Raw genomic sequence first — 27,375 nt, 5'->3', positions numbered from 1 at the left:
AGATGTGATAGCAGTGGTGCCATCTGGTTAAAATAAAGGAGGGAAAAAAGAAGAAGCAAAGTTATTGGAGATATTTTTGGCTAGATGCCAGAAGTCACAAGGGGAGTTAGATCTTGAAAGACTTTGACACTTTCTATTAATAAACTTCCAGCAAGAAGGAAAGGTAGATGTTGACAGACAAAGTTGAAGGAGTTTGACTAGGCAAGGTGCAAGCACAGAGGCACAGTTTTGGAGAACAATAGGAGGGACCCCATCAGTTCCATAAGCCTTCCGAGGGTTTAGGCCAGCAGGGGCATGAAAAACATCATTGCAAAGAATTGTAATAGGTAGCATGAAGTAGTCAGAGGGTGGAGGAGAGGAAAGAACCAGTCCTGAATCGTCCAAGGTAGGGTTTTTAACAAAGGTTTGAGCGAAGAGTTCAGATTTAGAGATAGATGTGATAGCAGTGGTGCCATCTGGTTAAAATAAAGGAGGGAAAAAAGAAGAAGCAAAGTTATTGGAGATATTTTTGACTAGATGTCAGAAGTCACAAGGGGAGTTAGATCTTGAAAGACTTTGACACTTTCTATTAATAAAGGAGTTTTTGCAGTTTTCTTTTCTCAGTATACAAAATACTGAGTAAAATTATCTGTACATCCACAGAACAAAAACAGAAAACTGTACTCTTTGATGTTACCCCACTGTTAATCAAAACAAATTTATGACTGCTCAGCCTCACCTTCCATCTTCAAGCATGCACTAGCCCAGTGCTTCAATATCAGTAGAGAACTGTTTTCACACACACACACATACACACACACACACACACACACACACACACACATACACAGTTGGTGACTATTACAGCAAAGTTGATTGAAATGGAAGATAAAAATGAAATGAGGAAATGAAGGCAAATGTAAAGGATGCAGAAATGAGACAAAATAAGTGGTTAAATGAATGTAAATTTGAAGATGAATCACTAAAGAAAATAAAACAACAAGAAAATGAGAAACAAAACCTGAGACAGAAAGTGGTAAATGTTATTAAAGAAGAGAAAAAATTAGTGAGACACTGTAGAAAAATGTAAACAAGTAATTGTATTTGGTTTAAAGGAAGAGAAATTAGTAAGAAGAATTCAAAGAGAAGAAAAGGAAAAGAACCTGTTGAATAAGTTACTGTTAGTAAAGCAAGTGGAAGAGTTCCATAGAATTGAGAAATGTGAAGAAGAAAAAATGAGACCCATAAGAACAAGATTTCCAACACAGGCACAAGCAGAAGTAATTAATGGGTCTTGGAGGTTGTCTGGAGATGAAGAATATAAGAATGTATGGATAAACAGGGATATGGATGAGATTGAAAGTTGAAGCAAAAGGAGCTGGTAAATGGGGCTAAACAAAAAAATGAACAATGAACAGAGGAGAAGTTTTTCTGGAAAGTAAGAGATATGAGAATAAAGAAATGGTACATCAAACAGTAGGTAAAGTATGTTATACTAATGTAAATGGATTAATGTCAACAAAGATGGAATTAAATGAGTTATTAAACAGAACTGCACTGGATGTTGCTGTATTATGTGAGACAAAATGAAAAAAAGAATGGGGAACTCCTGACATTGGTGATGATAAATATGATTTATGGATGAAAAATAGAAGTGACGAGGAAGGAGGTGGAGTGACAATTCTGACTAAAAAATGTGTCAAAGTGGAGAAGGTAATAAAAAGTGAAGACAAGTCTGAAATTCTACAAGTGATGATTAGAAGTTGAAATGGAAGGATAATGAATTACGTAGGAGTGTATGTGCCACCTATGACCAATGCTGGTGAAAAGAAGAGCATGAAGAAATGTTGGTAGATGTGTTAAAAGGTCTTGAGAAGATGGTGATGGAAAGTAGTGATATAGTTATTGTTGGTGATTTTAACTGTAAGGAGATAAATTGGGAGACATTGACAACTACTGGAAGTGAAAACTCACTGAGTAATAGACTGTTAAAATGGGCGGTGGAAAACTTAATGACTCATTGGGTAGATTGTGATACCAGATTTAGTGGAAGAGATAAACCATCAAGACTTGATTTAGTGTTTACCAAGGACATGGAAATTATTGAAACTATACACTATGATAGCCCTCTAGATAAAAGTGATCATGTGTTGATGGAATTTAAATTGAAAAATTAAAATGTAATCATTGGTAAAAAAAATATAAGGTGAAAAGATTTAAATATAGTAAAGATGATTTTGAAAGAAATTAAGAAAATACTTTGTTGCCGTGGACTGGAAAGACTTTGAAGACAGAAGATGTTCGGGAAAATAGGATGAATTTATAAGGATATATAATTCTGGTGTGGAGAAATTTGTACCTAGAGGAGGATTAAGATGTAGAAAGGGTAAAGAATGGTTCAATATAATATGCAAAGAAGCTAGAAATTGTAAGCTAAATGCTTGGAATAGATGGAAGAAAAGGAAAACTGAGAGCAGATGGGAGGAATATATTGATGCTAGAAATAAGTACCTTGAGATAATAAGAATGGAGAGAAGAAACTATGATAGAGATATAATAGATGTGTATAAATGAACCCAAACTATTCTTTAGACATTAATGGGAAGATGAAGAATGAAGGTGTATCAAGATCGAAAGTTGAAGGAAAAGACACTGGGAAAGAAATAAAGTTTTGGTAAATTGTCAATTTGGATTTAGGAGGGGAAGATCATGCTCCACGAACTTATTGTCCTTTTAATCAAGGGTAGTTGATATTGTGCAGGAGAGAGGCGGATGGGTGGATGGTGTCTACTTAGACTTGAAGAAAGCATTTGAAAAAGTACCACACTGAAGATTGCTATGGAAGAAAAAAAAAAATTATGGAAAAATTAGAGGAAGACTGCTGGAGTGGATGGAGGATTATCTGGATGATAGAGATATGAGAATAGTAATACAAAACCATAATTCATCTTGGCTTAAAGTAACTAGTGGTGTCCCAAAGGGGTCAATGTTGGGACCAATAATGTTTGTAATATATGTGAATGACATAAATGAAGAAATAGTTATATGAACTTATTTGCAGATGATGCTAAGCTGATGAGAAGGGTAGAAAATGTAAATGACTGTATGGTACTGCAAGATGATTTAAATAAGATAAATAGGTGGAGTAAATCTTGGCAAATGGAATTTAATTTAAGTAAATGTAAAGTAATGGAGTTTGGTAAGAGTAAGAAAAGAATACAATATCATTATGAGATGGATGGTGTGAAGTTACAGAAATCAAAAGAGGAAATGGATTTGAGAATAACAGTTACTGAAAATTTGACTCCAGACACACACAATGGTAAAATTACTGGAGAGATGATGAATTTGTTAAAAAAATAAGAATGGCATTCTCTATTTAGATGAAGGAATGATAAAAAGTTGTTGATTTCCATGATAAGACCAAGATTGGAATATGGAGCAGTAGTGTGGTCTCCTCATATAAAGAAGAATATTATAAAATTAGAAAGAGTACAAAGAGAAGTCACTAAGATGGTTCTGGAGTTGAGTAAGGCGACCTATGATGAGAGATTAAGAATGTTGTAAATTCCTACCCCTGAAAATAGGAGAAAGAGAGGGGATTTAATAAACATCTATAGAATGATAAATGGTATGGAAAATGTGGACAAAAGAATGTTTTATAACTTTAGACACACAGAATACAAGGGGACACAGTAAGAGGATGAAGAAAGTTAACTGTAGAAGAGACATCATAAAGTATAGTTTTCCTCACTGAAGTGTGAACAAATGGAATGAACTCAGTGAAGGCATTGTCAATGCCATAACTATCCATGCTCTTAAGACCAAACTGGAGAGATACAGAGACAGGATACTGTTAGATAACTCCCTTCCTGTAAACCACAACTATGTAAATCCCCCTCGGTAAATACCCACACACACACCCAGAGAGAGAGAGAGAGAGAGAGAGAGAGAGAGAGAGAGAGAGAGAGAGAGAGAGAGAGAGAGAGAGAGAGAGAGAGAGAGAGAGAGAGAGAGAGAGAGAGAGAGAGAGAGAGAGAGAGAGAGAGAGAGAGAGAGAGAGAGAGAGAGAGAGAGAGAGAGAGAGAGAGAGAGAGAGAGAGAGAGAGAGAGATATTAGAAGTGAAGAAATTAAAAAGCTTGTTATTAAACAGTTTTGTATGTGAGACAAAGAAAGAGAGCAACTGAAGGATGAGGCTGAACAGCATGTAGCATATATGAATGTGAATGGTATCATATCAACACTAGCAGAAATATGTTATTAACTAAGGGAGAAAAGACCTGACATTCTGAGTCTAGTTGAAACAAATTTGTGTGACAGTGAGGTAGTAAAGATTGGGGAAGATGGATATTGCACACGGAAGATAAATAAATAACAAAGAATGAAGGGGAGCCATGTTCTAAACGAAAAAAAGATATAAAGAGAGAAATTCTCTCTCTCTCTCTCTCTCTCTGTCTCTCTCAACTTCCTTGCAAAATAACTTATTATTTTTCTTGAACTTTTTACTTGGCTTTCTACCAAACTCTTCATCTACTCTTCCTTCTCTTTCTTATTACAAGACTTTTACTTTGTTGTTTTTATTTAATTTTCTGACACATTTTCTCATATCTCGCCTTTTCTTTTCTACAACTTCTTCAAACTCAGCCATCTATCATGGCTTTCCTTTAATCCTTTTATATCCTACCAATTCTGCTGCTACTGTAGTCAATTTATTCCTGAAAACATTATGCACCTCCTTTACACTTGATTCCTCCTCCTAACTGCTGGCTTAGTTTTTGTCAGTCTTTTACTTACCTTCTCATATTCTTTTTAATACTCCTTTCTATTCAACCTTTCACTAGCCACTACTGGACTTACTTTCCTCTCTAGAACCATTCCTACCATACTCCCATCTATCTCTTATCTTCATTTTTACTATAGCATGGTGATCTGACCAATGAAATGTTCCTTTCACTACCTTGGCATCTAGCACACCTTTCCTCAATCTCTCATCCACTCCTACATAGTTAATCAGGTTCTTCTGTTCATCACTTTTGCCTGCCCAGTCATACTGTTCCTCAAAAATCTCTCACTTTGTACCTTTTCTTCTAATGCTCTTGATCAGCAGTTTACCATAAACCTGAACTTCTTACATTCCCAAAATTAGCATGTTCATATTTATTACCCTTATCCTAATATGAAAGGACCACAAAATTACTCACCCAGTCAATCAACACCACAATGAACATAATAAAAATTACAGTTCAGTAGGCCTACACAAGACAATTCCAGAGCACTTAAAGCTCATTTGTCAGTCATCTATAAATTAACCCAATCTTCTCTTGAAACCACATAACATATGTGCACTTACTTTTTTTCCAAAAATTGTACTGCTCATGAAAAACATACATTCAGCAATTTTACCAAACACTCAACAACAATTATACCACCACTCTATATGTCCATCCATTTACTCCTCTATGACCACATTTAATTTAATTTCTTCTTCCATTTCTACTTAGTGACTGGACTTACAAAAATTGCTGTGAGTAACTAAATTCAGTAGCAGGAATCAAATGCCAAATCAAATATATGTAGCAAGAATCAACTGTTATGGGTGAAAGGTAATACTGATTTCCTTGCAGTGCAAATTCTATTACATGGTAGATCTAACTGGTGCTGAGGAGTGTGTAGATGCAAAGTCTTATGTAAAAGTTAGGAATCTTTTCCTTAATATGACAAGCTGGCTGTACACTTCAAGTATGAAAATTCTAATACTTTATAAGAGAATGGCACTTGCCTCATGAGAGATGTAAATAGACTGCAGTGTACTGAAAAGAGGACTGTGAAGTAGCATATCATGCTAGTAAAAAGGACAGCACAATAACTGAGCAAGTGAGAGGTAGATGTGGAACTAAGGGCATAGTTTATTATAAGAACAGACTGAGCTGGTGTGATAGTGTGAAGAGAAAGAATTATGTCAGCAATGTGAAACAAATGAAGAACCTTGAAATGCAAGACATAGGGTCAACTGATAAACTAAAGAAAACATGACATGAGATCCTCAGAAAAGGACCTTAAAAGTGGGGATTTGACAGATAGAACTGCACACAAAAGCACACTGGAAAACTGCCATAAGGTAACAAAGGCTGCTCTACATAAACATGGGGCCTGCCTTATAGAAGAATTACAATTACAAAAATAAATTAGTAACAAATTTTGATTAAATAAACCAATGCTGTGACAGAAAACAATTACACATTAATGTGAGAGTAAGTTAAAAGTTCCCAGACAATTTATTACTTTAACTTTATTGTATGAAAAATCAAACACACTAACATATGTCTAATGAAATATCTCAGGTTTGGTGATTTGAATAGATGTTAAGTTTTTCTTAGTTACTGTCTTGCCACTGAGGTTTCATGATGTTTTCAAAGAAAGTAACTTTTTGACCCCATGAAAAGAACACTTTGGAAGTGAGGGCTAACATCAAGTTTCTCATCGGGCTGGAATGGAAATCAGGAGAAATCACTCCTGTACAATAAAAAATTTATAGAGATTCTGCTTTGTCAAAAGTGAATGAAATGTTTTAAGAAGGCAGAGATGAGATCAAGGACAATTCAAGAGGCAGCTGATGACTATACGAAATTAATATACAATGAGGTGTGACAAATTTGGTGAAAGATTATTAAATTAAGAATTAGTATATTTCTGGAGAAGTTATTATATCACATAGTTCTGCATTTACCAAAAGAAAATTTACCATACTTCTGAGTAAGTTCATAGCTTGATAGATCCTAAAAGTATTGCACAACAATTAGTTCTGTTAGGGCTGATAATCCCATAGCACTTGTAGCTAAAATAGAAGCAAATCAAATATTTTTAACCAGATTGTGATTAGAGATAAAACTTGTATCTTTCAGTGTGATTCTAGAGCAAATTTTGATCTAGATTCTAGACAATGGTTACTAAAAGAATAAAATGGACCAAAGAAATTCAAAATATAAGTCAACTCAGAAAGTTGTACCCATGGTTTTCTTGGGCTTGGGAGTAATCATTCTAATTGAATTCCTGGAAGGGAAAAACAATCACTGAAAACTACAAAAGTATTTTGTAAAAATTAAGAGGTGTTTTAACCAAAAACACAAGAGAAAATACACCAAAGAGCTCTGTTTCACTAAAGCAATGCCTCACCTCATTCAAGACTTGTTAGGTCTGTCCTACTCACATTTTGCTGGGAAACTTTTCCAAACCATACTTACAACCTTGATCTCACCACTTCAGATTTTTCTTATCCCAAAATCAAAAGAATTTTATAAAAGGAGACAGGTTTGACTTTAGATGATGCAAAACATGAAGCTTTGAAATGGTGCTGGGGAAATGTCCTTGAGTTTTACAAAGTGCTGTATAAATTAAAATACCAGTTTAAAGATGCAACAAGCTGGATGGAGGATATGTATAAAAATAATCCAGTTAGTTTGTTAAGCGAAATTTAATAAAAAATTTCTAAGAACTTTTTGATTTATTCTCATAGATTATTTTGTGGAAGACCTTATTTAAATGATAAAAGGTCAATACAGTACCTGGTTTCAGTTGCTGTAGATCAAATAGAAATCCTTCTGATATCTGAGGGTCACATTCACAGCTGATTTGAGGAGTTTTAAATCTGAAAAATATTTTGTTGAATGCAGTATTGTTTGTATGACATAAATAAATACAGTATTAGCAAGGTGTGTTCTGAGACATGAGCATAATTGATTTAACATAAGATAGAAATGAAAAATCAAAATTTTTTGATGGACACTGATCACTGCAATTTTTATATTTCTGGGGGGAAATAAAATTAATTTTGAAAAAAAAAAAAAAAAAAAAAGTGTAGCTCTCCTTTACATGATAATTTCTTACACAAAAACTTATGGCAATAAAATAATAATGGGTAACTTTTTGACATTTACAGTATATTCCCAATGATATGCTTTATATCATGATTAGCTTGCAACCATGAACATATTTTTTGGCCATAGACTACAGCAGCCTTGAGGGAGGATAGGGAGTAAATGTATGTATGTCCCTTGTCCAAATCTTCCATATACTGTACTTTTTAGGCTCACACTGTCTTGTACCTTTCTAGAGCATCATATGAAAGGCATACCAGGTAAAAAGAAAATCCAAAAGCAAATTCCAAAAGCATGGGTATCTAAGGGAAAAAAATTACAAAGTGCCATAGGAACAACTCTCTGTCCTGTTTGCCTCTTCCATGTAGCTCATCTATACATCTTATAGGCTTTAAAGTGTCATGTACTGCTGCAGAATGCATAAAAATTTATGTAAAACTTGTACTATTTGCACACAGGATTTGCTTATCTAAGTATAAAGTTAGGGAGAAGAAAACAATTAAAATTTTAACACCAGTGTCTATCTCTTTCTAATGCTTCATTCCTTTCAAGAATGTCCACCAAAGAAAGGGTTACAGCAGAAGACTCTGCTTCTCCCATTCAACAAGCACCTCTTTCATACATGTACTGAAATGTCTCCAAGACAAACTGCTCTTCTAGTACTGAACAAGTGTCTCAACACTCCCCTCAACTTTTTCTTCATTAGCTTATGCAACATTCATGGCATTGGATCTAATTTTCAATCTGTGGAACACCATCTCTCCTCTATTAAAACCTTTTTTTTTAATACTGAAACATAGGTGCCTAAGGAAACTGACAGCAGCCCCTTCTCTCTTCCCTCCTACTTCCTACATTCTCATTAACTTGCTCTCATGTCCACACTCTTGAATCTCCCAAAATTTTCTACTATGTCTTTGAATTTTGTTACTGCCAAACTGAATTCATAAATTAATCTGTGCTGTATACCTCTTACCTAGCTCCTCTAACTGAAAAATCCTTTGGCCATTTAGCTTTCATAGAGGAGCACATCCTGACTCTCTTCCTTTTCACAGAGATGTTCATTCTTTGGACACTTCAATCTTCTACACTGTTTTCTTTGCTTCTCCCTTACCAATTCCTCTCTGTAAAAAGATTTGTTCTCTACCCACTTCCATACCTACATTAGAAATATTGCTTCCCTCTCTATAGAGATGGTACTGCAATGCATGGCACCAAGCCCAGGTTATAAGATGTTTACTTTATAGGAGTAGCAGATCTATAGCACTAAGCAGCTAACAGTACATAGACCTGAGACTTAACAGGATACTTAGGTGAGTTGTCTATGTGGGTGTAGAATAGTGATGTATCAAATACTAAATTTTAGAAATCTGCAGATGCAGAGGCAGATCCAGATATGCATTTCTCATAAACTGCACCTGTAGATGTTAAAATATCAATATTTGTGGATGTGGAAGTGGTTTCAGATTTCTTTTACATCCATATTTGCAGTTGCGGTTGTGGATGTAGATAATTTTTACACATATCACAGTAGTACTAAGTGCACTCTATCTGACACACAGAACATTTGAGTGGAGAGAAAGAGAAAAGTGAAAAATATAAAAACAAAAAACAAAATAGAAAAGAAAAATGTAATAAAAAAGTAGAAAAAAATGTATGATATATTTCAAGAATGTAGATGTAACCAGGGAAGGGGTGTACTGGGGGCAAGGAGATGGAGGGAGTAGGGATGGAAAAGTGGTGAATAGGAGAAGGACGAAAAGACATGGGGAACAGGAAAAGGGAGCACTTATTCTCCATTACTTCTTCTCTCCTTCCAATTCTTCACTCACTTCTCATCCTTCCTACTCATATTTGTTCTCTCTACCTTCTCCCTGTACACTGATCCTCCTACTTCACCCTTCCTCCATTTTTTTACCCAGAGTGGTCTCCTGTCTTTGTGATGAACTCACTCCCTCCCTTTATTCCACAATGCATCCCTTCCTCCCCATGTTCCTTTTCTCTTTCATTTAGTCTCAAACTTCTCTCCCTGTCACCTCCCCTCTCCTTATCTATCCAAAATAAAGGGACAAGGGAGTGATACCTTGCTCTCTCCCCCCTCACACATTCCATAGTATTTGCACTCTCTCTCTCTCTCTCTCTCTCTGTCAGTCTCATTCTACTCATCAGTCCTCAGGGTTATTCTTACTCACTCTCATGCTTCATCTTTTGCTAACTTTCATGCTCTCTCCCACTTGCCTTCTTTCACTAATGCAGACTCTCATTCCAATTAGCATTCACTATCATCCCCACTCTCAATCTCACTCACATTAACACTAAATCTTTCACTCATTTTCATAATTTAATTCACACTTTTCTCCTTCAGACTCACTCACTCATAATTATTCCTTAGTATCAACAGCCATTCTCTCTCTATTAATCTCTCAACTAACACTTACTTTCCATTTAACTCATTCATGCTTTCCCTCACTCATTCTAACTTAGCCTAATTCAATTCACATGCTCATGCTTCCCACAAACATTCTCTCTCTCTCTCTCTCTCTCTTGGAAACACTTTGTTGTTGTCCCAATATTTAAGTGAGGCAATTAAAATGGACCTCAAAATTACGGTTCCCTTTTATTTGTTATTGCCCCCCCAGCTCACCCAGTACTTGGAGACAAATCACCTCACATAGCATGGCTTTAGGTTCACCTTGTCTATTGACTTTGCTCTTCTCATACTCTCTAATAAGATATACACAAACATGACAACAAGAAGGCATCTCTCATCAGCATGTAACTTATCCAAGGCTTTCGACAGTGTGAGTCGTGATACAGTCATCCCTCGTTACATGCAGCTTCAGTTTCCACGGTTTCACTTTTACACATATAGCTACCAACCACAGATTGAAATAACAGAGGTGGCAATGAAAGGCAACCTACAAGTGTTCATTGCTTTTTTTCATTATTTTTTAGTTAATGGAGAAATAAAATGTTAGTAACAACGTACATGCAGTTTGATGCAACACTGCAGCAATCACAGAAAGGCTGAAGACAATTGAAGAGGGGATGGTTTTCTGGAAGGTTGTGTCAAGTTGATAAATGGAAGAATTGAGTTTTTGAAGCATTAAACAATACTAAATTTGCTCTGCCCCAATCAGAAATTTTAGAGTCAGGCATTCTGTGGCTTCTTTGATGAATAATAGTTAGAGGGTGGGTGACAGGGCAGAGCCCTGAGGAACACCACTTTTAATACACTTAGGGGAACAGTGATCATCTACCACAGCAGCAATAAAATGATCAAAGAGGAAATGTAAGATGAAGTTACAAAGAGAAGAATAGAGGTTATAGGAAAGTAGTTTGGAAATCAAAGCTATGTGCCAGATTCTATCAAAAGCTTTTGATATGTCTAAGGCAACAGTGAAAGTTCCACCAAAATCCCTAAAAATGTGTGGATTTTATCCTCATATCTGGTATGATGCAGCACTGTGGCTGTGCAGTATGAACATCACATCTAAAACTCTCTCTCTCTCTCTCTCTCTCTCTCTCTCTCTCTCTCTCTCTCTCTCTCTCTCTCTCTCTCTCTCTCTCTCTCTCTCTCTCTCTCTCAATTTGTGTGTGTGTGTGTGTGTGTGTGTGTGTGTTATGTAAAAGGGCCACTTGCCAAGAGGAACAAAAATTTTTAACAATGCCAGCTCCCATAGAAATGTCAGAAAAAATGGATAAGTGTCTTGAAACCTCCCTCTTGAAAGAGTTCAAGTCATAGGATGGAGGAAATACAGAAGCAAGCAGGGAGTTCCAGGGTTTGCCAGAGAAAAGGATGAATAACTGAGAATAATGATTAACTCTTGCATTAGAAAGGTAGACAGAATAGGGTGAGAGAAAGGAGAAAGTCTTGTGCAGCCAGGCTGCAGGAGGGGGGGAGGCATTTTTTTTTTTTTTATGTATTAGGGACACTGGCCAAGGGCAATAAAAATCCAATAAAAAAAAAAAGAGAGAAAAAAAAAGCCCACTGAGATGCCAGTCCCAGAAAAGGGTCCAAAGCGGTAGTCAAAAACTGAAGCATAAGTGTCTTGAAACCTCCCTCTTGAAAGAATTCAAGTCATACAAAGGTGGAAATACAGAAGCAGGCAGAGAGTTAAAGAGTTTACCAGAGAAAGGGATGAATGATTGAGAATACTGGTTAACTCTTGCATTAGAGAGGTGGACAGAATAGGGGTGAGAGAAAGAAGAAAGTCTTGTGCAGCAAGGCCATGAGAGGAGGGGAGGCATGCAATAAGCAAGATCAGAAGAGCAGTTAGCATGAAAATAGCAGTAGAAGACAGCTAGAGATGCAACATTGCGGTGATGAGAAAGAGGCTGGAGACAGTCAGTTAGAGGAGAGGAGTTGATGAGACGAAAAGCTTTTGATTCCACCCTGTCTAGAAGAGTGATATGAGTTGAACCCCCCCAGACATGTGAAGCATACTCCATACATGGATGGGTAAGGCCCTTGTACAGAGTTAGCTGCTGGAGGGGGAGAAAAACCAGCGGAGACGTCTCAGAATGCCTAACTTCATAGAAGCTGTTTTAGCTAGAGATGAGATGTGAAGTTTCTAGTTCAGATTATAAGTAAAGGACAGACCAAGGATGTTTAGAGTAGAAGAGGGGGACAATTGAGTATCATTGAAGAAGAGGGGATAGTTGTCTGCAAGGCTGTGTCGAGTTGACAGATGGAGGAATTGAGTTTTTGAGGCATTGAACAATACCAAGTTTGCTCTGCTTCAATCAGAAATTTTAGAGAGATCAGAAGTCAGGAGTTCTGTGGTTTCCCTGCGTGAAATGTTTAATTCCTGAAGGGTTGGACGTCTATGAAAAGATGTGGAAAAGTGCAGGGTGGTATCATCAGTGTAGGAGTGGAAAGGACAAGGTCATTGGTGAATACTAAGAAGAGAGTGGGTGACAGGACAGAATCCTGAGGGACACCACTGTTAATAGATTTAGGAAAAGAACAGTGACTGTCTACCACAGCAGCAATAGAACGGTCAAAAAGGAAACTTGAGATGAAGTTACAGAGAGAAGGATAGAAGCTGTAGGAGAGTAGTTTGGAAATCAAAGCTTTGTGCCAGACTCTATCAAAAGCTTTTGATATGTCCAAGGCAACAGCAAAATCTCTAAAAGAGGATGACCAAAACTCAGTAAGGAAAGCCAGAAGATCACCAATAAAGCGGCCTTGACAGAACCCATACTGGCAATCAGATAGAAGATTGTGAAGTGATAAATAAAGAAACTGATCTAATCTGACATTTGAAGTCCTCTCACATATATTCAGATCTTTATTAGATCCCAATATTTTATATTAAAAAACCTTAATATTTGCTAGGACCTACCAACACTGGTCCTTAGACCAATCCTGCTGTGAGACGTAAACAAATATGGCGTAGGCAGTGACACTGTCAGAGCCCAGAGGGGTAATAAAATTTGTAAATCTACACATAATTCTAGTTGTGATATTTTAGTATATTCTAAAAGCATAAGGATGTGTGAAAATAGATTTACCTTATTCTCTACAATGTATTTTATCTGAAATATGTGATGCTCTCTTCACTTATAAAATCTTATGTTTTATTAGGTAGTAAGCTTTTTTCCTAAAAAAGCAATAGTTTCTCATTACCTTCAAGTTTTGTTGAAATGTATGCAAGGTAAGAATATTAAAAGATAGGCACAATTTCAGTTGTATGAAGGTGTGCCTTACCTCAAGGAATAATGGCATCATACTAAGGAATGCAGTGAATCTTGCACATGTCGCCAGGTTTGGTGTGTAACCGACTGAGAGTTTGTTTTGGTACATGCAATGTAAATGTCGTCACTTAATTTCTTCCTGACTGGTGTTATTTTATGTGAACTGCCAGTAAGTACGTGTTACACATTGTTAACTTGCAAAAAAAGTTATTGAAGCGATCATCAGTTTGTTTACATGCACAAAGATGTTTGGAATTTGATTTAAGGGCCACTGTTGCCACAGGCTTACCACTAGCCACTGCCCTAAAGCTGAACCTCAGCCTTATAAGATGCAGGCTCATTTTCTGAGACTGAGTTCTGAGTGTGCTATGGATTTGTCGAAGATCAGTCTTGGTTTCCAGCTGGCATTTTTGAAGCAAGATTGCTGAAATCTTAACAACAAAAACATGCCATGCATTGAAGACAAGTGCGATCTTGGACGACAAAAATACACCTTTAGACTGCTTGGTGTTGTGCTTAACTTTCCAAATCGTGCTGAGTCTTGTGCTTCCTGCACAGAAAAGTTAAGCTCTGTCCAGAGCATGCTCAACCATGTGCTTAAGGTTAAGCAAGTGAAGATTGTTGACTGTGAAGGAGTCCAAGCCAGGCAACTTAAGAATTACCAGCCCTGTAAGGATGTTCTCAGTGACCCAAGTGACTCTGAACTGTTAAAAATATATAAATTAGATCTACAGGAATGTTATTTGTGACAGATTTGGTGGGAGATACCTTGGAGAGCCCTACAGGAAGGAGTGATGCACTGACACTAGTAATGAAAGTAATAATTATAGTGTTATTTAGCAAAAGGGAAATGCAGCTTTGCAGCAATGATGACCTTGACCCTCCTTGTATCCTGTTGTTATCATGTCTCATTTGCCTTCTTAGTAGTAGAGGCCCCTACAGCTTTTTTTGTGCCATTGAGTGAGTGAAGCCCTTCAGGCTATTTCTTTCCTCATATACTGACTGGATGAGAAAGGAAAGTCTCATCATTGGTCCAGATGGGTTTCCTTTAATGACCTTTTTGGCCTTAGGGGTCATCATCTCTTCCATACTGAAGAAATAGGACAGGAATGGAGCTCTTGAGTGTGAGTGGAGCAGTGCCTCTGGCTCAAGGTCATAAACAGAGACAAAATATTCACTCTGCTCAGGATCTAATTTGTTTACAATAATAAAAAAAGTCATGCACTCATATCCTTACATAATCAAAAAATTATTATTTTTTTTGTTATTTAATTAAAAAAGGTAAAAATTTTGCACTTTCAACACAAAATAATAAGAAGTATGAGATTTTACTGCTTTACTTTGTCACCATTTCATACTGCTTTGATGCTGGGCTTAACCTTATCTTTCATGCTTAGCCCGGCCTTAAGCATGATCTGAAGATAAGCATAAGACCAAGCAAAAAAAGAAGGCTGAGAATCTTTGTTAACATGGCCCCTGGGGACTAGCTGTATATAAAAACATGTAGTATCAAAATATAAAAGTCAAAGACCATCAACCAGAGGCAGACTTAATAATGGCATAACTTTTTTTCTCAACATCTGATGATCTTTACTTATCTAGTCCCCCTTGTGACTTCTGGCAGCTAGCTAAAAACATCTCCTATGACTTTGCTTCTTCATTTCTCCCTTCTTCATTTCAACCTGATGGCACCACTGCCAACTCATCCATTTCTAAAGCTGAACTCTTCACTCAAACCTCTGCTAAAAACTCTATCTTTGATGATTCAGGGCTTGTTCCTCCCTCTGCTCCACCCTCTGACTACTTCATGCTACCCATTAAGATCCTTTGCAGTGATGTTTTCCATGCACTTGCTGGCCTAAACCCTCAGAAAGCTTATGGACCTGATGGGATCCCTCCTATTGTTCTCCAAAACAGTGCTTCTATGCTTGCACCTTGCCTAGTCAAACTCTTTCATCTCTGTCTATCAACATCTACCTTTCCTTCTTGCTGGAAGTTGACCTACATTCAGCCTGTTCCTGAAAAGGGCAACCATTCTAATTCCTCATGCTACCATCCTATTGATTTAATTTCCTGCCTATCTAAAGTTTTTGAATCTATCCTCAACAGGAAGATTCTTAAACATTTATTAGTTCTATGTGATTGCCAGTATGGGTTCTATCAAGCCCACTCTACTGGTGACCTGGCTTTCCTTACTGAGTCTTGCCTCTTTTAGAGATTTTGGTGAAACTTTTGCTGTTGCCTTACACATATCAAAAGCTTTAGAAAGTCTCACAATGCTTTGATTTCCAAACTACCCTCCTATGGCTTCTATCCTTTTTTCTGTATCTTCATCTCAAGTTTCCTTTCTGATAATTTTATTGCTGCTGTGGTAGACAGTCACTGTTCTTCTCCTAAATCTATTAACAGTGGTGTTCCTCAAGATTCTGTCCTCTCACTACCTCTCTTCCCATTATTCATCAATGATCTTCTAAACCAAACTTCTTGTCCTATCCACTCCTATGCTGATAATACCATCCTGTACTTTTCCACTTCTTTTCATAGACATCCAATCCCTCAGGAAGTAAACAATTCACAATGGGAAGCCACAGAACACCTTACTTCTGATCTCTCTAAAATTTCAGATTGGGGCAGACCAAAATTAGTATTGTTCAATGCCCTAAAAACTCAATTCCTCCATCTATCAACTCAACACAATCTTCCAAACACAATCCCTCTTTTTTAATGACACTCAACTGTCTCCCTCTTCTATACTGAACATCCTCAGTCTGTCCTTTACTTAAAATCTGAACTGGAAACTTCAAATCTCATCTCTAGCTGAAACACCTTCTATGAAGTTAGGCATTCTGTGTCATCTCTGCCATTTTCCTCCCTCCTCCAGCTACTAACTTTGTACAGAGGCCTTAGCTGTCCATGTATAGAGTATGCTTCACATGTAAGGTTGGAGGGGGGTTCCACCCATACTACTCTTTTAGACAGGGCAGAATCAAAAGGTTTTCATCTTATCAACTCCTCTCCTCTACCAAACTATCTTCAGCCTTTTTCTCATTGCCACAATACTGCATCTCTTGCAGTCTTCTACTGCTATTTTCATGCTAACTGTTCTTCTGATCTTGCTACATGTATGCCTCCCCTCCCATGGCCTCGCTTTACAAGACTTTTTTCTTCCTCTCGTCCCTATTCTGTCCACTCCTCTAATGCAAGAGTTAACCAGTATTTTCAATCATCCATCCCTTTCTCTGGTAAACTCTGAACTCACTCCCTGCTTCTGCATTTCCTCCTTCCTATGACCTGAGCTCTTTCAAGACACTTATCCTGTAATATTTTTTATTACCACTTTTGACTCTGGGGACTGGCACCTCAGTGGGCCTTTTTTTATTAGTTTTGTTGCCCTTGGCCAGTGCCTTTCCTACATTAAAAAAAATAAAGAAATAAAAAATAAATAAAATAAAAATAAAATAGATAAATAAATAAATAAATAAATAAATAAATGAACAATTAAATAAACAAATAAGTAAATAAATAAATAAATAGATAAAAGCATTTGTTCATTAAGCACAAACAAATTGTCTGTTCTTATTTGTAATCTTCCATATTTAAGGGAAGCAAAATTTCCTCCATTTAAGCAGTGTTTTAGAGCGTTTGCATCTCAAGGTGTGATTTCACACAAATAAAAGTACAATATTATGAAACAGGTACAAGAAGCAAGTGTGCATTGCCTTTTCATAACTGAATTTCTGTAACAATAATAAATGAAAACATCCAGTGATTTTTCAATTAGGGACTGAAAATTAAATAAAAAAAAAAAAAAAACTTTGCTTAATTCCTGCAGCAAAAGAGGCACACAAACTTTTCTAACATAAATAACATGAATTTAATTCCTAATGTACTTTTTTTGTACTCCACTTCTGAAGTAGTTGCAATAATGGAAAAATGAAGGAGAACAAAATATGTTGCAGTCTTCTATGTACAGTTCACAAGTGACAAGAATTAGGGATCAACAGTTACTCTTGCAACAATAGAACATGAAAATAAAAAGAAACTATTGTGTAATAAAGCTAAAGAAGGGAGAAGCCTGCAGCTGTTAACAAGTTAAAAAAGAAGAAAGGTTGATGTGAATAGCATTCAATTACACTGTGTTTAGAAAGACTGTGTGAGTAAATCCCTCCTTCATGACAAGCAGTCTTTACATGGGTAGTCAATATTTACATATCAACTGAATGAACATTACTGTTTTTTGTCCACAAAATCTTTTGAGAGAAGTGTACAAATATCTTGCAAATTCAAATAAAGGATCACAAAGCCAAATCAATAAATGCACAAAATAAGTGCTATCACCCAGATTTACCAGTTTTAGTAGCAGTGAAACTAATGAGAATCCTGAAATACACTGAATATGCATGGTTGCATGTAGAGGCAAACTTTAACATGAGAGTGACATTGATGATAATGATGATAACAATCATGAAGGTATTTCATTCAAACTTGTACCTCTGAGTCTGAAGTGCCACATGGATGACAAAGGAAGACTGGTGAAGCCCACTGGAATTACTAATTCCCAAGTGGTCTATGAAGGCTCTTCCACCACATATTTTCAAATACAGATATTGTCTTCCATCAAGCATCTGATCTGAAAAGTAGGTAGTAGGTGTAAAAGAACAGGTTTTCTTTTTGGTGCAAAATACATTACTATATTAAAAAAAATCAAATTACATTTTTTGTGGAATATTGAAATACATTTCATGGAAAATGAGTATACACATGGTAAAATTTTGGCTCTCTGTGAGTGGCCTTGACAATCATCTCCACCTCAATGACTTTGAGCCAGTAGAGGATGATATCCCTTACCCCAGGACACAGGGTCACTGTGACATTCTGATTTACCCTTTACCTTCCCCAGGTTTACCCAGGAAAAATGGATGTGACTGGAATGAGTGAAATTTATCTGCTTGCCTAAGAGATGGCCAATGGTTAGATGGGATTTAAATGAAAATTATAATGGAAGATATAATGAGAAATATACAATCTTTATGGAAACAGGAAGACAGATATGTGTGACTGATTATAAATGGAAAGGTGGAAGAACAGTACAGATAAAATAGAAAATCAATTAAAGAAGCATGCAGTTGTTTATACAGCCAGCATAATTCATAATGAAAAAAAAACTTTGTTCATTTCAATTTACAGAATCCTTACAATATCTCATTGAAAAAAAATTGGCATGGGGAAACTGACCAGCTGGCGTCTTTTCCTATACACCCACACAATGAACAAGGGAAGACTGTTAACAGGCCAATCTCACATATATGCCAGCCTTCCTCAGACCTGTCACTCTTTTGTTAACTCCACGTGCTGACTGTTCTACTCTGTAATAGCCTAGTGTGGCACTTTCATTAGTACACACACACACACACACACACACACACACACATGGACGTCACAAGCATATAATCACTTGTTACTCAATTAGTGGCGTCATGAGTACCATTCCTGTTATTGCCCATAGTTCTGCCTATTTTGGAACATCTCAGTATGGGATCAAGGCAAGCTTTCCTGGACCAGTCAAGCCTATATTCTTGTACAGGGAGGTCCTATTATATGAGAAACCAATGATACAAGATGTGTAAATTAAGGACTTTTTTTTATATGAGCAAAAAAATCCAATGATTTTTCCAAGATGAGTAAAATTACAAAACTTAAAATACATATCTTATTACATCCTCCTGCTAATACATCCAGGCTGTATGGTGCTGTATGATTATTCAGATATGCAGGGTCAAATTTGTGAATGCTGAAAGAGAACCATGTATCTTCCTCCTGTCCCTTACCTACCATTCATTCTCCCAAGTCATGCAAGTCCTCTTTTAAACTGAATTCTTATGACTTTACTGCTTATTATCATACTCATACCCTATCATCATTATGCTTGCAAGCATATTTACAATAAATACAAGTACAGTCTACAGTGCTTTATGTAACTGATTGATGCTTGAATGTGTTATAGTGTTACTGCTGGCATGTTCTTTCATTCACTGTCTTTGGTGTGGTCATGTGTGTGACTGACCAGGAGCCTTTGATGGGGTACCTTGTCAAATGCTTTACTAAAGTCCAGATATAAGACATCATAACTATCACCATTATCTACTGCCTCGTACACTTTACTGTAAAAACTTAACAAGTTTGTCAGGCAAGACTTCCCCTTCGTGAAGCCATGCTGTGACTGATTTATCAAGTTATGTTTGTCTAAATGTTCCCTAATGTTCCTTGCTATTACTGACTCCAAAACATTTGCCCACAACTGAAGTTAAGCTGACAGGTCTATAATAAGACACTAAAGTTTTATCTCCTTCCTTAAAGATGGGTACTACATTAGACTGCCTCCAAATTACTAGTACCTCACCTGACTCAAGTGATTTCCTAAAGACAGAAACTAATGGCTCACTAATAACCTCTTTGTATTCCTTAAGTACTCTGGGATATATTTCATCTGGTCCTGGTGTCTTGAACATTTTTAGCCTATCTATCTCCTGTTCCATTGTCTCCCACATTATGGAAATATCTGTCAGTTTCTCATTCTCATCTGCTCTAAACATCTGTTCACTATTTGGCATATCCTGCATGTTTTCCTGGGTGAAGACAGTTAAAAAAAACTCATTCAGAATTTTACTAATCTCCTCCCCAGAACTAACCAGCTCCCCATCTGCTGCCTTTAATGGACCTATAGTATCCTTATTCTTCGTCCTGTATACCAAAAATAACAAAAGACTAAACAAAATGTTTAGTAAAGTGGAGAGTACTTAAAACCAACAAATCAATATTTTGGGGATGCATATGATGAGAATTAGTAATTCATAGCAGACACTTCCTAAAGGGTGTACACATATGAAAATGGGAGTATATGAAAGGGACAACATCAGTAAAGTGAATAAACACTGTGTGAATATTGGACAAAAAAAGAAGACAGACAAGACTTTGACCCTGCAATGAGGAATGCTATGTAGAACAAGGAAAGATGGAGATTACTTTTCCAATGGCCACCCAGTTGAGGAAGTCCTCAGAGGCAGATAACATGTTTGAGATATAAAGAGACATATGTAAATAATGATCAATAAAATTCTGATTCTGGTATAAACTTTAGCTATGAATGGAGAAAAAAATATTATCCCTTTTCTGGCGGTGGTGATGCAGCTGGTGTCATGATGGTGTGGTCAGGTGATGGTGTTGTAGTCTAGTAGTGGTGTTGATTGTGGTGTAGCAATTGTGTGGGTATAATGATGGTGGTGTGGTGGTGGTGGTGTGGTCTGGTGGTGGTGTGGTGATGGTAGTGCAGTGATAATGTTGTGGTCTGGTGGTGGTGTGGTGATGGTGGTGTGGTCTGGTGGTGGTGTGATAATGGTGGTGTGGTGATAGTGGTGGTGTGGTGGCATGGTCCGGTAGTGGTGTGATGATGGTGGTGTGATGATGGTAGTGTGATGATGGTGGTGTGGTCTGGTAGTGTGATCTGGTGGTGTGATCTGGTGGTCTGTTCTGGTGCTGATCTGGTTGTGGTCATGTGGCATATGGACAGCAATTAACCATAAATAGTCCTAAAAATGCCATTAAAATTAATTCATAATGTCTCTTAGCTGTGATAAAGTCTTACCTTTAATATTCTGAGGAATACTTATTGCAGTAGGCACCAGATGTTGAGACTTATGGTTCATAACACCTAATCTCTCTATCAATGACTGCACTGTTGTGGAGTCCAACAAATGCCCCACAACAGCATCTGCATCCACATCCTTTGATTCTGCAAGCTCTCCTTGAATTACATCCCTAATTAACTGATCAATCACGGACTGCAGACACTCCTGAAAATAATAAGAATAAAGTCAATTAACAAATTTATACAATTCAAAATATGTGGCAATATAATGTGAAATATATTTTCACCTAAACACTTTAGTGTTTCATTTTGGCAGTAATGACCTACATATATTTTCTTTTACATGTCCTCCAGTACACATGAGGTGTCTTGTAAGATGCACAAACATTATAAGAATAAAATAATTATTTAAACAAATTTGTAAATAATCCCTAAACAGATGCTTACCCTTACCTAACATTCACATACAGCTTTCAACTTACATTTTACTATTTAGTTTTCTTTTTTCCTTACTCTTTTTATTTCTTTTTTAATTCATTTTCATATATCATCCACACAACATTTAGTGATTTTGATGTGTGTGTGTGTGTGTGTGTGTGTGTGTGTGTGTGTGTGTGTGTGTGTGTGTGTGTGTGTGTGTGTGTGTGTGTGTGTGTGTGTGTGTGTGTGTGTGTGTCATTCACCTGGTTAGATATGTCAGGAAAAGTATTTGATCCAGAGGTTAAGATAGATGGGTATACAATGTTCTATAAAGATAGAGAAAACAGGAGAGGAGGAGGTGTCGCGTTGTACGTTAGGGACACATTACAGTGCTGTATGAACAATAGAATTAAAACAGATAACAAAGCAGAGTCGATATGGGTAGATATTAAGGAAGGATCGCAGTCAGTAGTACTAGGGGTAGTTTACAGACCACCGACCAGTACATAGGAAATTAACACCTCACTGTGGCAGGAATTAAATAGAGCAGGCAGGTACAGTCAGGTATGTGTGGTAGGAGATTTTAATTTTAGGAATATCGACTGGAGTCTGATTGTGGGTAACAAGGAAGCAGAGGAATTCCTTAAGGTAATTCAGGATAATTTTTTAAAACAGGTAGTCGTAGAACCCACAAGGGGGAATAATATTCTAGATTTAATTCTTACTAACAGGGAGGAAGCAGTCACGCAGGTAGAGGTTGGAGGACAGCTAGGTAACAGTGACCATAGGGAAATTAGGTACAAGCTAGAATGGGAAGAAACTGTTAGAAATAAAAACACTAGTAAAATACCTGACTTTAGGAGAGCAGATTTTGAAGAATTAAAAAGGTACCTCCAAGGAGTGGACTGGCAAGGGATGCAGGGTGAGGTCAGGTCAGGGACGGAGTTCAGAGAGATAAGGCAGGATGAGGGAGGTGAGGTGAGGCTCCAGAAGGGAGGAGGAAAGAGGAAGGGGGGAGATAGGCGTGAGTATGTTGGAATGTCAGGTCATGCTGAAATGAGAGAGGTAAGGTCGAGGCGAGTTGATGAGGGAGGGGAGAGGATGGTAGGGAACGAGATGAGGGGTTTAGGTGTAGTAAATGTAGATGAATTGTATAAATATTTCGTAGATAAAGTTCATACAGGTCAATTAGCAAATATCCCGTATAAAACAATAAGATCACTAAAAAATGACCCTAAATGGATGACTGCTAGGTTAAAGCATTATATAGGGCGTAAGAGAAGTATATATAAGAGATTAAGGGCAGGTGAGGAAGTTTTAAGGACACAGTATAATGAATTAGTTAGAACAGTCAGGAAGTTAACGAGGAAAGCTAAGGAAAATTATGAATTAAAGGTAGCCAGCCAGGCGAAGACGGACCCCAAGGGATTTTATCAGGTATACAGGACGAAAAATAAGGATACTGTAGGTCCATTAAAGGCAGCAGATGGGGAGCTGGTTAGTTCTGGGGAGGAGATTAGTAAACTTCTGAATGATTATTTTTTAACTGTCTTCACTCAGGAAAACATGCAGGATATGCCAGATAGTGAACAGGTGTTTAGAGCAGATGAGTATGAGAAGCTGACGGATATTTCCATAACTAGGGAGATAGTGGAGCAGGAGATAGATAGGCTAAAAAAGTTCAAGTCACCAGGACCTGATGAAATATATCCCAGAGTACTGAAGGAATGTAAAAAGATTATTAGTGAGCCGTTAGTTTCTGTCTTTAGGAAATCACTGGAGTCGGGTGAGGTACCAGAAATGTGGAGGCAGGCTAATGTAGTACCCATCTTTAAGAAAGGGGATAAAACTTTAGCGTCTAATTATAGACCGGTCAGCTTAACTTCAGTTGTAGGTAAAATGTTAGAGTCAATAATAGCCAGGAACATTAGGGAACATTTAGACAAACATAACTTGATAAATCAGTCACAGCATGGCTTCACGAAGGGGAAGTCTTGCCTGACAAACTTGTTAAGTTTTTACAGTAAGGTGTACGAGGCAGTAGATAATGGAGATAGTTATGATATCTTATATCTGGACTTTAGTAAAGCATTCGACAAGGTGCCCCATCAAAGGCTCCTGAGAAAGGTTAGGGCGCACGGGATAGATGGGAAGGTGTTAGGTTGGATAGGGTCATGGCTTGGTAACAGGCGACAGAGAGTGCTAATAAACGGCTCGAAATCCGAGTGGGGTCATGTCATTAGTGGGGTGCCACAGGGATCAGTATTAGGGCCATTATTATTTCTAATATATATCAATGACTTGGATAGTGGAATTAATAGCGATGTTAGTAAATTTGCGGATGACACAAAGATAGGTAGATTAATTAGGTCAGAAGCGGATGCCATCGCCTTGCAGACAGACTTAGATAGAATGAATGAATGGACGGATAGATGGCAAATGCAATTTAATATCAATAAATGCAAAGTGCTTAGCGTAGGTAGAGGAAACCCACACAATAGGTACACATTAAACACCCAAACTCTGGTAGGTACAGGGTACGAGAAAGATTTAGGAGTTATAGTTAGCTCTGAACTCCGTCTAGGGAAACAATGCATAGAAGCCAGAAACAAGGCAAATAGGGTACTAGGATTCATTTTTAGGAGTGTTAAAAGTAGAAGGCCGGAGGTAATATTAAAGTTATACTTGGCGCTGGTCAGACCTCATCTAGACTACGCTGTGCAGTTTTGGTCCCCACATTACAGGAAAGATATAGGTCTATTAGAATCAGTACAGAGGAGAATGACTAAAAGGATACAGGGGATGAGGAGTATTCCTTACGAAGCGAGGCTGAAGCGGTTAAATTTACATTCTCTAGAGAGACGTAGGTTAAGAGGGGACCTGATAGAGGTCTTTAAGTGGTATAAGGGTTATAACAAGGGAGATGTAAGCAAAATTCTTAGGATCAGCAACCAGGGTAGAACAAGAAATAACGGGTTCAAGCTTGAAAAATTTAGGTTTAGGAAGGAGATAGGAAAAAATTGGTTCTCGAATAGAGTGGTAGATGAGTGGAACGGACTCAGTAATCATGTAGTTAGTGCTAGGACACTAGAGAGCTTTAAGAGAAGATTAGACAAGTTTATGGATGGGGATGATAGGTGGAAATAGGTAGGAGTGTTTCATACAGGGACTGCCACGTGTAAGCCTGGTCGCTTCTTGCAGCTTCCCTTATTTCTTATGTTCTTATGTTCTTATGCAGTCATCTGCTGGTCATTCAGCTGTGTGTGTGTTTACCCAGTTGTATTTACCTAGTTGTGGTTTATGAGAGGAGAGTAATCTCATGGTATCCCATCTCTATATCTATCCAGTTTGGTCTTAAAAGCATGGACAGTTACAGCATTGACAATGTCTTCACTGAGTTCATTCCATTTGTCCACACTTCTATGAGGAAAACTATACTTTTTGATGTCTCTTCTACAGTTAACTTTCTTTGACTTCTTACTGTGTCCCCTTGTACTCTGTGTCTAGAGTTATAAAACATTCTTTGTCCACATTTTCCATACCATTTATCATTCTATAGATGTTTATTAAATCTCCTCTCTCTCTCTCTCTCTCTCTCTCTCTCTCTCTCTCTCTCTCTCTCTCTCTCTCTCTCTCTCTCTTATTTTCAAGGGTAGGAATTTCCAACATTCTTAATCTCTCTTCATAGGTCAACTTACTCAACTCCAGAACCATCTTAGTGACTGCTCATTGTACTCTCTAATTTTATAATAACCCTCTTTATATGAGGAGACCACACCATTGCCACATATTCCAACCTTGGTCTTATCATGGAAATCAACAACTTTTTTATGATTCCTTCATCTAAATATGAGAATGCCATTCTTATTCTTTTTAACAGATTCATCGTCTCTCCAGTAATTTTATCAATCTGTCTGTTCGGAGTCAAATTTTCAGTAACTGTTACTCCCAAATCCATTTCCTCTTTTGATTTCTGTAACTTCACACCATCTCATAATATTGTATTCTTTTCTTACTCTTACCAAACTCCATTACTTTACATTTACTTAAATTGAATTCCATTTACAAAGATTTACTCCATCTATTTATCTTTAAATCATCTTGCAGTACCATACAGTCATTTACATTTTCTACCCTTCTCATCAGCTTAGCATCATCCACAAATAAGTTCATATAACTATCTATTCCTTCATTTATGTTGTTCACATATATTACAACATTATCGGTCACAACACTGACCCCTGTGGGACACCACTAGCTACTTTCAGCCAAGATGAATTTTGGTCTTGTATTACAGTTCTCATCTCTCTATTATCCAGAGAATTCTCCATTCACTCCAGCAGTCTTCCTCCAATTTTTCCATAATTTTTTCTATCTTCCATAGCAACCTTCAGTATGGTACTTTGTCAAAAGCTTTCTTCAAGACTAAGGCACCATCCACCCATCCATTTCCCTCCTGCACAATATCAATTACCATTGAATAAAAGTTACAGTAAGTTCATGGAGAATGATCTTCCCCTTCTAAATCCAAATTGACAATTTACCAAAACTTTATCTCTTTCCAAGTGTTTCATAAATCTTTCTTTTATTGTTCTTTCGCATAGTTTTCTTACAACACTAGTCAAGGACACTGGTCTATAATTTAGTGGGTTTTCCCTATTTCCTCCTTTGAATATTGGTGTAATATTTGCCCTCTTCCAATCTTTTGGTACTCTTCCCTGTGATAGTGATGTCACCACTAGACTGTGAATTTTATCAGCCAGTTGTTCTCAACATTCCTTCAATATCCAGTTTGATACTCAATCTGGACCAGTTGCTTTATTTACATCAAGTTCTTCCATCATCTTAAGTATTTCCTCATAACTGACTGGGACTGTACACAGTATATTCCTTACCAACTTATCCTTTCCAGCATCAAGCTCCCCTTCCACAGTAAATACCAATCTGAAACTATTGTTCATGACCTCTGCCATGTCCTGTGCATACTCAGATTTTTCCTTCAACTTTCAGTCTTGATATACCTTCCTTCATCTTCATCTTCCCATTAATATGTCTAAAGAACAGTTTGGGTTCATTTATACACTTATCTATTATATCTCTTTCATAGTTTCTTCTCTCCATTCTTATTATCTCAACGCACTTATTTCTAGCAACAATATATTCTTCCCATCTGCTCTCAGTTTTCCTCTTCTTCCATCTATTCCAAGCATTTAGCTTACAATTTCTAGCCTCTTTGCATTTTATATTGAACCATTCTTTACCCTTTCTACATCTTAATCCTCCTCTAGCTACAAATTTTTCCACAACAGAATTATATATCCTTATAAAATTCATCCCATTTTCCTGAACATCTTTGCATCTTCAAAGTCTTTCCAGTCCATGGCAACAAAGTATTTTCTTAATCTTTCAAAATCAGCTTTACTATATTTAAATCTTTTCACCTTATAATTTTCATCAATGATTACATTTTCATTTTTCAATTTAAATTCCATCAACATACAATCACTTTTACCTAGAGGGCTATCATAGTGTATAATTTCAATGATATTTCCATATCCTTGGTAAACACTAAATCAAGTCTTGATAGTTTATCTCTTCCACTAAATCTTGAATCACAATCTACCCATTGAGTCATTAAGTTTTCCACCACCCAGTTTAACAGACTATTACTCCATGAGTTTTCACTTCCAGTAGTTGTCAGTGTTTCCCAATTTATCTCCTTACAATTAAAATCTCCAACAATAACTATATCACTACTT

General features: G+C 37.1%; 1 protein-coding gene across 3 annotated transcripts in view; it reads right to left on the bottom strand.

Moving 5' to 3' along the window:
* The window catches only part of LOC135102783 (centrosomal protein of 76 kDa-like), a 158,040-nt gene that overhangs the window by 108,728 nt on the left and 21,937 nt on the right, over nt 1–27,375 (bottom strand). For all 3 annotated transcript variants that reach the window (XM_064008289.1, XM_064008288.1, XM_064008290.1), the window contains exons 2-4: nt 21,194–21,401; nt 18,043–18,181; nt 7,543–7,625 (exon numbers count right to left, since the gene is read on the bottom strand). In XM_064008289.1, coding sequence (XP_063864359.1) covers nt 7,543–7,625; nt 18,043–18,181; nt 21,194–21,401 — 430 coding nt within the window. The remainder of the gene's footprint in view (nt 1–7,542; nt 7,626–18,042; nt 18,182–21,193; nt 21,402–27,375) is intronic.

This window comes from Scylla paramamosain, chromosome 8 (assembly GCF_035594125.1).
Source record: "Scylla paramamosain isolate STU-SP2022 chromosome 8, ASM3559412v1, whole genome shotgun sequence".
NCBI classification, from domain to species: domain Eukaryota; kingdom Metazoa; phylum Arthropoda; class Malacostraca; order Decapoda; family Portunidae; genus Scylla; species Scylla paramamosain.
This window is presented reverse-complemented; position numbering and strand designations above follow the sequence as displayed.